Genomic DNA, 12,190 nt, shown 5'->3' with positions numbered 1-12,190 from the left:
AATCATTATTATTTTGAACATAAGTTATAGCTATGTTGTTACTAGCAAAGCAATTATGAATATTTTTAATTCAGAAGTTGCTCCTGCAACTGTACAATTAGTTCACTTTGTATTTTCATAAGAGGTTTCAATATAATAAAATAATCAAAACAACATTTACTGTTTGTCAAATTTACAAATAAGTTTAGTTAGCTTTTTATTTAAAGTAACAAAATATCAAGAGTCAGTCAAAAATTCATAAACTACTAAGATAATTTAAATTTATATAGGATGTTTATGCCACAGAATTTCCAATTTCAAATAATATAATCTATTTCTTTTAAAGAAATTTGAGTTCTAATGAATAATTATAAATAACTTACATTTAGAACAAATTGTGATAGACTAAAAATAAAAAAAACAGCAAAATTTTTTAGTTAATGTGCAAGAGGACAGTTATTGAACACAAAATAATGTTTTGTTGGAACAATTCACAGAAATAAAACAACAACTTCACACTCTATATAAAATCTCGTTTAGTACTATTTATTTTGTATATTTAGTAAATTAAACTGATTCAATGAAACCTGTCATATAACTTATTGATTAAAATTTTTGTCCAATTTCAATTTCAAAAGCACAGAAAAAAATTATCGTCAAAAATGTTTTACTCTTTTTTGTAATTAATGTATATCATTACTAAACCTTTGTAATAAAAATATTTTTTTTTCATGTACTGAATGAAATAAAATATATATTATGACTAAATTAAGAGTTAACCGAGATGCTATTGTCTTGTTTTCGTTAATGCCGGGTATAGAAAAGGATAAAATCAATACCGGTCTAGCAAAGACGTTTCGCAAGCTTTGCAGGGGTCAAGGTCACTTGAAGCTCTCGCTAACCACAAATGAAATGCTCTGTTTTGGTTTAGCTTCCACCATTGATTATTTCTAATTTTTAAATAGCATTTTGAAAACCGGGGTACATTCACCTTACTGGAAAGACTTTTTAAAGTAAATATTTATTCAAGTGTCATTTAGACGTATGGCAGTTGTCGGGATCCTGTGCTACGCACGCTTACCTTATGGTGTGAGACGAGCGTTTGTTTGGTTTCGTGCTTGCATATTAATTTGATAGTCTACGACCAAATAGAAGCTGCTCTTTCCGACCGCGCGTCCACAAAACTTAAACCTTCAAATATACATATAAATTATCCATGTGCCCAAAGTTGCAATATAGAGTACTCACAACTTTTTTAAATCAACTTACGTGTTTTTCAATCTATTTTAATTTAGACGAACTAAAAATAAAAAAAAGTTTTTTTTTAATGTGTTAATCGGTTTAACGCATTCCAAATTTAAAAGAATAAATATAAAACATTATGACATATAGATTTTATTTAAAAAGAAAAATAAATCGTTGATTATAATAAATAAAAATTTTAGTAACATTAAAAATTTCTTAATGAATAATAATACGAAGATATAAATTGTTGATTAGTAATATTTTAATTATTTTCTACGAATTAATATATTTTTCTAAATATGTTATTTCTCAAGCTCCTTATTGTCTATGTACATTGTAATGTTATTCTCTTTATTCTGAAAGAGTAATCCAAATAAGCTTGGAAATGCCGGACGCATGACGAACGTTCACAGGGGTAATGTAATTGAGAACATCCTTTCAAAAACTTATCTTCTTTATAAGTGAAACATGCTACAGTATTCGATATTAGCCGATTGTCTCTTTCCAAAGGTCGATTTGCAATATTTATCGCCGGGGACTGTATATGTGTTATATTGAACAAATCACACCTTTATATGGTATAGGAGGAAAATATATATGCAGTGCTAAGTGCAAACGCTGCGTGTCATTAAGACTACAAAAAATACATTATCTAACCGTACACTGTTAACTAGACCGAAAAGATTTTATTATCGCTTTTTGCGTGGCAGTCTCACATAATCATCGCACCGGAAATTTATATGTGATATATTATAGATTTTTAATAGTACAACCCTTCCATGTGCCTTATTGATGAGAATAGTGATTATTTTTGGAAATTTCTCACATTATGGTACGCTTTTATGTTTTTCAAAGGTGCGAATAAAATAAATGTTATACATTAGTCTGTCAACGTTTACCAATCGAGCCTTTCTTTAGATCCCATGAGTAATCATCAAGAAATAAACATAGCGCCATCAGCATTTAACCAATTTAAACCCCATTAGTCTGTAAATCGTAACAGACAGAAATATTTTAAATCACTTTTATGTTTACGTATTTTTTCTACAATCATATAGAAAAAATTTGCATTATTATAGCTGAATAAAGTACTCCATATATTTAATCCGCCAGACAAAAGAACTTTCAACGTACTTTTTAAGAGAAAGGGACATAGACGCAGTGGGCGCCAACAATTGTAATGATGTCTAAAGATACGTTCACACGGGGCTGTTTTTTAAAGTATTTGGAAGTAATTGTTTTATATAATTAATAAATCGTCATTATCTATCAATTAATGAGGTCTATTGTGGCATTTTTTGAGCGAATGCTGAATAAAAATTAATTATTATTGAAATACCACTACAACATTTTTAAACAAAGAACTTAATGACTATATGTTCTTAATACGTTTTATGAATAAACAATGACACTAGAAGCAAAACCTTCCCAATGAATCACTATAGAACAGACCTCGGGTTAATCTGGAAATGATGCATTCATAAAATTCCACTGGTACTAATACGAAAGCGTAAGATTTACGCTTACCGATGCAACTCATATCAAAGATCTTAAGTAGATTGATAACAGTAGCAATTACGTGTGAGTTTGCAATGAACGGTTACCATTACGTGGATTGTACTTAAAGCAAGGCTTCCTCACACAAAACGGAACAGTAATGTATACAGTACACAGCCAAGGTACCCGCTGAAAACAACTGCATTTTTAAAGTGAATCTTCCATTTAAATTTAAGAAAACGATATGCTAGTGACAACTTAAGACTAAATAAAGTCTGAATAAACAACAAAAGTTTACTAATCGCGTTATGCAAGAAACAATTATGCTAGACGCTCCATTCACTTTAAATTATGCAAACCGAAGCGAATGCCATATGCATTGATGACATCATATCGCATCATCTATACACGTAAAGTTTGACACAACTTTTATATTGATTTTCTTTATTTAGACTAATTGATTAAACAATTCGTCAGTGTATTTCGTGTATTTACTATATTACCATTATATATTTGTTACCAATGTATTGAGACTTTTTATATTGTTTAATACATCATGTGTACCCATTATTGTCACGTGACGAGGAAAGTCAGTTGTTCGTTGATTTATTTAAAAAAATGTATTCAGAAAATCGTGAAATTAGCAAAAAAATTACAAATAAACAAATTGTCTACTTTAATATTTCGATTAAATGTTAGTTAAATAAAAATTGTTATTTACACAATGCTCTTGCAAACCTATCGTAATTGAAATACGTGCGCCATATATATATTGTTCTCGATTTACATTTAAACCCGAACTGACCTGGAGACCGCTGCTGATGAGAGCGGCGCACAATGTCACCAGTACACAAGCACTCGTATTCACTAAGACATAAATAGACTCGATAAACTTGGCATTCTAAAACAATGGGGTCACCAATCAGTTTGTTATTGCAAAAATCATTTTGAAAATACATTTACACATGGTGATTTGGTTACAAGTGTAAAATCTTTAAAGCCGTGAATGTTTAGCTCATTTATTGTCAATTAATTTACGGTGTTCTATATACAGAAACGAAGGTTTTAGAAATAATAAATGATGTAGTAAGAAATCGTTTTAATAATTAAATTCAGATTACTACATATTAAAATTAATTATTGTTTGTTATCTGTCTCTGACTTTATGCCAGTAGTTATTGGCCGGTCCCATTCATTAATAGAAATAATAAATCGAAATATTTTCTTTATAGATTGATTTGAAATAAGTGAAACCTTTAAATTAAAGCTTTATACTGATAAACAAGCTATATTCACTTCTTTATAGCTTTTACACCTGTAACTAATCACACCATATATTCATTTTTGTTTAAAAATCGTAGTGGAAACTCGTCTAGATAAATTGCCAGTTGAAAGACTCCATTAATATTAATAAACGAAATTGAAACTAACTTCATTAATTGCTGTGCATTTCTTTGTGAAAATTGGTACGATCTATACGTGTATGAAATAGCATAGAATTATGAGTTATCTAGATAATGCTCTTAGGAGTTGTCAAATTGTAGTTTTATTTAAGCAGTGACGTATAAAAGCCTTAAAGGTTATAAGAATCGAATATCGACTAATATGTGCGAAGAAAATAAAGTGTCTAGAAGATAGAGAATATAGACGAGAGTGATACATGATTAGCTCTCTTGTATTTACATTTGTACGAATAATGTAAATTTTTCTTTTTTTATTCTGCTCATGTATTTAATATAATCTATCAAATGATATTGTAATTGTAAAGCAAAGTAAAAACAGATCAGCGTTAAAATATTCTATTATCAGCTGCTTAAAGTTGCGAGTTCCTATTTACAAGGAATTTTAATTTTAAGTAATTTTTGTGCAGGAAGTAAAACTTTAATATTATTAAGCTTTATTACACCAACCAATAATAAATAGACTTGTTTTGTACGAAAAGTAGATCATACGTGACGATTGTAAAAGTACATGTTTCGGGTTGTTTACTTTGTTTAAATTTTATTTTTATAATTGCAACAAGTAAAAGATTTTCTATTTCCTACACATTGTAATGCTGGTCCACGATATTTCTTATTTGATACAACCTAACATGCCTTTTCTTATTTTGAATGAAATCGAACGTTTGTTAGCTAGGTACAAGTGTTTTAATTTGTTAAAAATCTTATTACTGTTTTCCTCGTAGTTTTCTGTCTTTATTTTCATAAGAACAGTTTACTTGCGATTTAAGGAAAATATGAAAATATCCGAAATGGGAGACCAGTTCTCGAAATTTTAACTTATTAATAAATTTTGTGATTTATTTTTATCTACATTTAGATTATTATCGATATGTCGTAAATTTGATATTTTATTATGAATACAAAACATTAGTTGAAATGAACTTCAAGTTATATATTTTTACATCGATTTTAAAAATTTCTTTACCTTCACTAAACACTGATACACGGAAAATATTTACAAATTTTATAAAAGGGATTTCTTTTAATATTTTTAGGTACACCAATACTTCGCTTTGCGTCGTTTTATTTTACGTTCTTTGGAAGTTGCGTTGCTGCTTGATAAGTACTAATTTACCGTGCGTCGTTAGATTTTCGCGGTTGCGTTGTTTTGTTTGATCTTTACATGGTTTGCTGTAAAAAAAACTTAATTTACTTTGACGTTGTCTTTTTTTAGAATGATACCACAACGCAGAGTGAGGTATTAGTGTATATTCATATAGGATCATTCATAGTGATCGCTTGGGAAAAATGGCAGAAAAGGATTTTGATAGAACTTTAATCAGATTGAACTCCCCTATAACGGCATCCTTCAACATAAGGCTACGAGGTTTCCTAACGCTTAAATCCGAGAAAAGCTGATAAAATAGGTAGAAATATCGCTGTGTAGAGTGAAAGGTTTATAAAATGGAGTGTCGTGTGTCCCAGCCGGGTGTTGCTCATGCACAAATTAGCGCGGGAGTGCGTGGGCGCGCGGATGCAGAGCGATAGGCCCGAGTCGGCGCTCTACGCTTAACTTTCAAAAAATGTTCTCTGTATCTATTCTTCCTTATGTATTAATAGACTATTCCGTCCTTAAACATAGTTTACTCGGGTCAATGCACCGCTTATTTTTATATAAAAATTTCAACATACTTTAAATAAATTTAGGTTTACAAATTGTACGTACGTTAAATCGTTAAACAAAAACATTATTTTAACTAAGTTATTGAACCTGTGATATAATTGATAACAATTACAATATTGTACCTATCTCATTGAGTATTAACATTAAGGAACACTCACATTATGAATTATTGTACCAAATTGTGGCGGTTTTATGAAATATGTTACAAAAAATTCTTTATTATGATTCGAACACTTTTTTTTTGTTTTTTGATATGAACATTGATTCTCTTATATCTATGATCATCTGAAACTTTTTATTATTAATTAGAATATACTTTTTTTAAATAAACGTAAGTTTAAAAACCTATTAATGAATGATATCTTATATTATTTTTTACGTTTTCAAATTATGATACACGATATTCAACTATTGATATCGATATTCATTTTACGTATTAGATTTTCTATATCTAGATATAATAATAGACAAATAAAAAAGTCGTATAAAATATGTTGTGAAGGTTTATTTGGTTTTACATTTATCGTTATGTGTGGGTTGAACGCGTGTAATTAGCGAATTAATTTAATTTAAATTTAATATTTTCTCTAATCTAAACTTCTCAAAATTTTATTAATCTGTAAGCTTTTTTTAATAAAGAGAGAAAAATAATTGGTGTGTATATTTCACGCTATATTCTATAACTGATTTGACAGAGCGGGGTCAATGAACTTTTTATGTCGTACAGACGTCGGCGTCGGCATTTTATTTCGTTACTCCAGTTTAGGAAACTAGAGGAAACCGGCGGAGAAAATGTGAATGTCCGTAAAGTTTGTTTTCTCTTCTCATTGCTACAGTGTAAGATTACAGATCGATCTACATTTACAAGTGAGCGTAGCCCGGCGATACGGTTGCGTTTATATGGAGGTACTTGTCTTACCACCGGTTACGGGTAATCGCTTTGGCTCACAGTATTAGTGCGATAGTGTTATCAAAGGAAAATGTACCTTCGTACTTAGTGCACTCAACGGGCCTTGCTATTTTACTGTCCGCCCTACATTTGAAACAGGTCGTGTATTTTTCGTATGTTACTAAAAATAAAACTTAGTTAAATTGAATAAAAACGTTTTCCTCCTTTTTGATCCTAGTCCGATAATATTACATGTAATGCAACGGCCCGAGCCAAAGTTTCTAGTGGAGCCTTCAAACGAATTTATATAAACAAGGCTTAGGGTAAGCACTTATCGTTTTTTGCTTTCTCAATCTCGCGGAATCTGCAGAATCTGTCAATGCTAGTAAGGCAACAGCGTAGATCCAGATTTCAATACAATGTACGTAGCATATATTAAGCAACACAGTTATTCGTATGTTAAGAGTTATATAACAGTCTTTTTATACGAAATTTTTGATAGAACGGGATTTTATTGGTTGCTTCTCAATATATATTTAATAACATATTATTTATGCGCCGTAATTTAAAATCTTATTAAAAATAGTTACAGACACGTGATAAATACAAAGAATAAAAGTAAACTAGTAAGGCCTAAATTTCGTTCTCAAAAAGCTTATACAACTTTGTTTCACACGTGGCAACTAAGTGATACTATGTGAGTGATATAATAAATAAACATTATCATAAATAAATAAAAATAAATCGTAACGTCTGGAAAAATTAATTAATTCTTAGAAAAATGTCGTCACTCTATGTGTACGCATATATATTTAAGTTCGACAACATACTTCTTATCATAGCAATCTTATTCTATCAATCAAGAGTTTTTAGTTGATTGAAACATGTGGGACTTGGTTTGTTGACTCATTTATATGGTTGATATTATAATATACATATCAAATATTGTTAAATTTCATTTAAATATGATCAACTGTTGAGTTTCTTGCAGACTCTTCTTAGTAGATCAGCATACCGAGCCTGTGATAGGTGGTATGTAAATGTATGTTTGAATAAATCTGTTTTGAATTTTATATATTAAAGACATATTAAATAAAATTTCGACTTTTACTAACATTTTGAAGTTAATATTCCTGGAAGAAGCATTTTTACATAAGTTAGTTCATTTTATAAGATGGCTTAACTTTATTGAGATTTTATGAGCAGTCTCACCGTTCAATAACTTAACCTTAATCTGAAAAGTTTTATATTAATGTTAAAACGATTGAATACTGTAGACCCAACAGACGTTATCCTATCTTAGCTGCATAGTCAATTGGAGAAAGAAGTTCAGTTTTAAAAACAATGTTTGTTATAATAAATTTTGATACACAACGTAATTTTATTTTCTAGTGCGTAAATAAAACCGTTGATGTTTTTATGTATTCGGGGATCGAAGTCATATGGCGCTGTGAAAAACAGACCTATGTTTTAAGATTGATGTCGAAACAACTGCACGAACTGCCTTTGCAATTTATTTACCGGCATTGCAAATTTAAACCGCGCAGGGTTATGTATTTTATTTTTTTTATAGGGACGTTCTACAAAGTATCAGGGATATAAAAAAAGATGAATGAAAGCTGTAAAGTCGGCGTCGATAAAATCGGAGCGATTTTCAAGTTCGAGCGTAACCAAGGGAAACAGAGATTCGAATGTGTGTGTGTATATATATATATATATATATATATATATATATATATATATACATATATGAATCTCTGTTTGCCTCTATTTGCCTATAACCAATCATCATACCAGACATACATATAAGATGACTGGTTATAGGCAAATATAGCAAAAGCTTTTAAACCAGTGAATAGTTCGTTTGCTGTTAATTAATGTATGTTACACCTTGTCCATAAATCAATAGTTTTAGACGTAATAAATAACGGAATGATAATACATTAAAAAAGCCCCGTACCGCAATTCCCGCACTCCGATCATTACCTAAGTTTAACGCATCACATTGTTGTTACTCGTAGTATATATTGTTAAAAGTGCATTACGACATGCACGTAATTCTGTAAACTGTAGCTTTGTCTTAACTGTGGGAAAAATGACAGTTTTCAAAATGCGAACGATGTACTACATATCAAAATTCATTATTGTTTACTCTCTGTCCCTGTAGACCTTGTACTGCCGGAAGTTATTGGTCATGTTGTCATGTCGCATTGTAATAGAAGAAAAAAAAATTTGATATGTTACAGAATAATCAATTTACACATAGTGATTGGAAATAGGTTTGTAATAAATGAGATATACATTCACAAGTTTAAAGCTTTTATATCTATAACCATACACCCTACGAAGATTATACGTTATGCATAAAATATACCATCACGTCTGTTATTGTCGTATATAGAGGAAAACGTAAATATTGTTTCTTTGTCAATTAGTATGCGTGCGTGTGTGTTTTAAAGTAAACAAATTAATCATGCATATAGACCGTTATTGATGATATTAAGCAACAATAGAATATCTACATGTCTATCAACAATGTCCGTTACAGATTCTATTAATTTAAATTGGTTTGCATTTATTGTCAAGACACACCATGTAGCGAGATTTGTGTTAACTATGTCTTTTGTTGTTGATTCTTAGGAAAATATGTAATAATTTCTTCATTTCTCCTAAGAATTTGTATCAATGATATAGGAGAGATGTTAAAGTCATATTCAAAAAAGCACTAATATATAGCTACTTCCGCTACGCAGCAGTAGTCGTGCAATGAAGTGCACTGTCTGCCAGCCCGCTGATAAATGCGCGTGCGGTAAACAATGCGAAACACAACAAACACCGTTAATCTACTCTCTACACGTGTTTTACCCCTCCACAGGGCATCCTCAAGAGATGTTAGTGACTAACACTTCACTTCGTTGCACGACTACTGCTGCATAGCGGAAGTAGCTATATATTAGTCTTTTTCTTAGTTAGGATCGACTTCCGCGAGGTAACGCCTGAATCTATTAGATAGTTTAGGTAATATGTTTTAGATTTAGCCCTGAATGCCTCCAGAGCGTTTGACATCTTTGTTTTAATCTATATAAGATCTGGAAGTAAATACGCTCCATGGATCGTATACTTTGCTTTGCCCTTTAAAAAAAACCTTTTAATTCTTATGAATTGTAAATATTCTGTTATAAATACGTGGTCAGATAAAATAAGAGCATTATAGGAATAGGTTAAAATAAATAAATATTTATCAATAACATTTTACAATCACAAGACGAACAGACGATAATTTTGAAGTCGTTGGAAGAACATAAGTTGGATGCATGCTGCTTCCAATCGATCTTCTTGGTGATGTATGAGCGAGGCCCATGTTCAGCAGTAGATATCCTTTGGCTGATGATTCACCAATTATAAGCATTTCCCTTTTAGCTAACACCTTATATAAGCAGGTGCATCAGAGTTTAAAACTGTTGTAACACTGAATTGTATCATTTTAATGCATCTGCTCCTGGTGTACTGTTCGGAATAAATAAATAATAATTTTATCCATATAAAACACAATGAATAAACAATGTATACTTTTTACTTTCATGTAAATATAAGTATTATTTAATGCATTACGCTTGATAGGGTATTAAATATATTTTCTCTTTGTGAATATAAATTTTCATTGTTGCAAAAAATATTCTTTTTGAATACATATATTTTAAAATAATAACTTTATTCCAGTTTCTTTTATACTTATAATACTTACAACAAATAAGAGTTATCAAGAGTGGTCGATAAAAGTTATAACGGTGTCAACAGGCTTGATGGAGAAATATTTATTCTTATGTATCTCTGTCTCTTTCTATTCTTTGTTGTCGTTTATAAGTTTCAACGAAGGTTTTATATGAAGCCTGAGACTTTGGAATAGTAATTATTCCGAGTTCATTTGTATGCACACATAACGTTTTCCCACTTGTTGACAGACAATGCCCACCGACACTGATGACGCCGCTGCAGCGGATTATCCTCGACGAAGTGCGAGCGGCTGCGGAGAAACACCCCAAAGAGTTTGGTTTCCACACTGACGAATCAGGTATACGGGGTCACTGACATTTCTACACAGATAAAATGATTCTATCGGATTCTTTCCACGACTTTTTTACACGTTATTCGACCTGATAACGCAGGAATTCAGATTTATGTTTGGTTCTTTGTTACTTTTTTCACTATAAACTTTTTATTGTCACTTTGAACTACAGGAGGTTTTCAAGTAATTAAAATATATATCTTGTTTACCAACCTTCTATTCTTGCATATTACTCATAAGGTAGTTTTATTAACAGAAGAGTGTATCTCTTGCGACACTTGACTAAAGCATCATATTGTTACATATATATTCTTTATAAAAAAAATAAACAAAATAATGAGACCTAAATAAATTTACATTTAAAACCTCATTTAATAATGTTTACGGGAAGAATTATTGACTTTTATTTATTATTATTATTATTTGGTCTCTACGGGCCTTTTAAAATGAGACATTTGCAGCAGTGTTTAAATATTATAATGTAGTTTTACGCAATAGGGCTGTAGTTACTGTTATAAAAAAAGTTGATTTTTATTACCGACAATATTTATGTGAATTTCTGGGTAGTTGGATGGCAAATGTGATGCAATTGTATGTTTTCCCATAAATGTCCCAAAAATGTATGTTTTCCCATAAATTAACGTCATGTAGAATTCGTTTGGTGGTTAATTACAGAAACATAATGACGTAATTTTTATAACTTTTTCACTGATTTTAGCGTAACCGATTTTGTATAATGTACAATGCTATGATTTTAGAAAAATATACCACTTTTTGTAAAACCATGTACTCAAATTTATTACCTTTTTAACTTTAACCGACCGTATTTAAAAAATGTCCTATGTAATGTAGTGACATAAAAACGTACCACGACTTTTTATACATTGTTGGATTACTACTAACACCATTACTTTATTCCTTCAAAAGGTTGATTTAGGCACCCTGTTATATTAGGCAATAAGATTTTATATATCAGAATTCAAGGTAGCAATCATAACACGGTCTAAACGTAATAATGAATTAAACGCGTTGATAGTCTCGTAACTTTGTGTAATAAAAAGCAATAGATGTGAGTCACGAATCGCTGTTGGTAAACAATGATCAATGGGTTGCGGTGATGGTGTATGATATCATTTAGCACGTTATCGCCTACGGTCTGTTTTGTTACATCATCGAGCGCACATTTCTTCAGTTTAAGCACTGCTATTATCTTATACAAATATATTGAAGTAAAATTTAATAAAGTTAAAAGCAGAGAGTTATTACGAAACACTATAAATATTTTTATAATATATGAGATCTCTTTATATAATCGTACACAATAGTGCCGTTTGTTGGTTCCAGTTTAAAGAAAATGCTCAACGCCTCTGGCCAGTTAAAAAAAGTTA

The 12,190-nt window shown here is 30.5% G+C and overlaps 1 protein-coding gene across 1 annotated transcript in view; it reads left to right on the top strand.

Annotated features, from left to right (window-relative positions):
• Nucleotides 1-12,190, top strand: part of LOC137930634 (uncharacterized) — a 115,093-nt gene that overhangs the window by 1,926 nt on the left and 100,977 nt on the right. The window contains exon 2 of the mRNA XM_068773943.1: nucleotides 10,699-10,808. Coding sequence (XP_068630044.1) covers nucleotides 10,699-10,808 — 110 coding nt within the window. The remainder of the gene's footprint in view (nucleotides 1-10,698; nucleotides 10,809-12,190) is intronic.

This window comes from Battus philenor, unplaced genomic scaffold (genome assembly GCF_028537555.1).
Source record: "Battus philenor isolate CCGP_79_NKW_IND1 unplaced genomic scaffold, ilBatPhil1.0.hap1 SCAF_6, whole genome shotgun sequence".
Taxonomy (NCBI): Eukaryota; Metazoa; Arthropoda; class Insecta; order Lepidoptera; family Papilionidae; genus Battus; species Battus philenor.
Note: the sequence above shows the minus strand (reverse complement) of the source record. Positions and strands in the feature narration are given on the sequence as shown.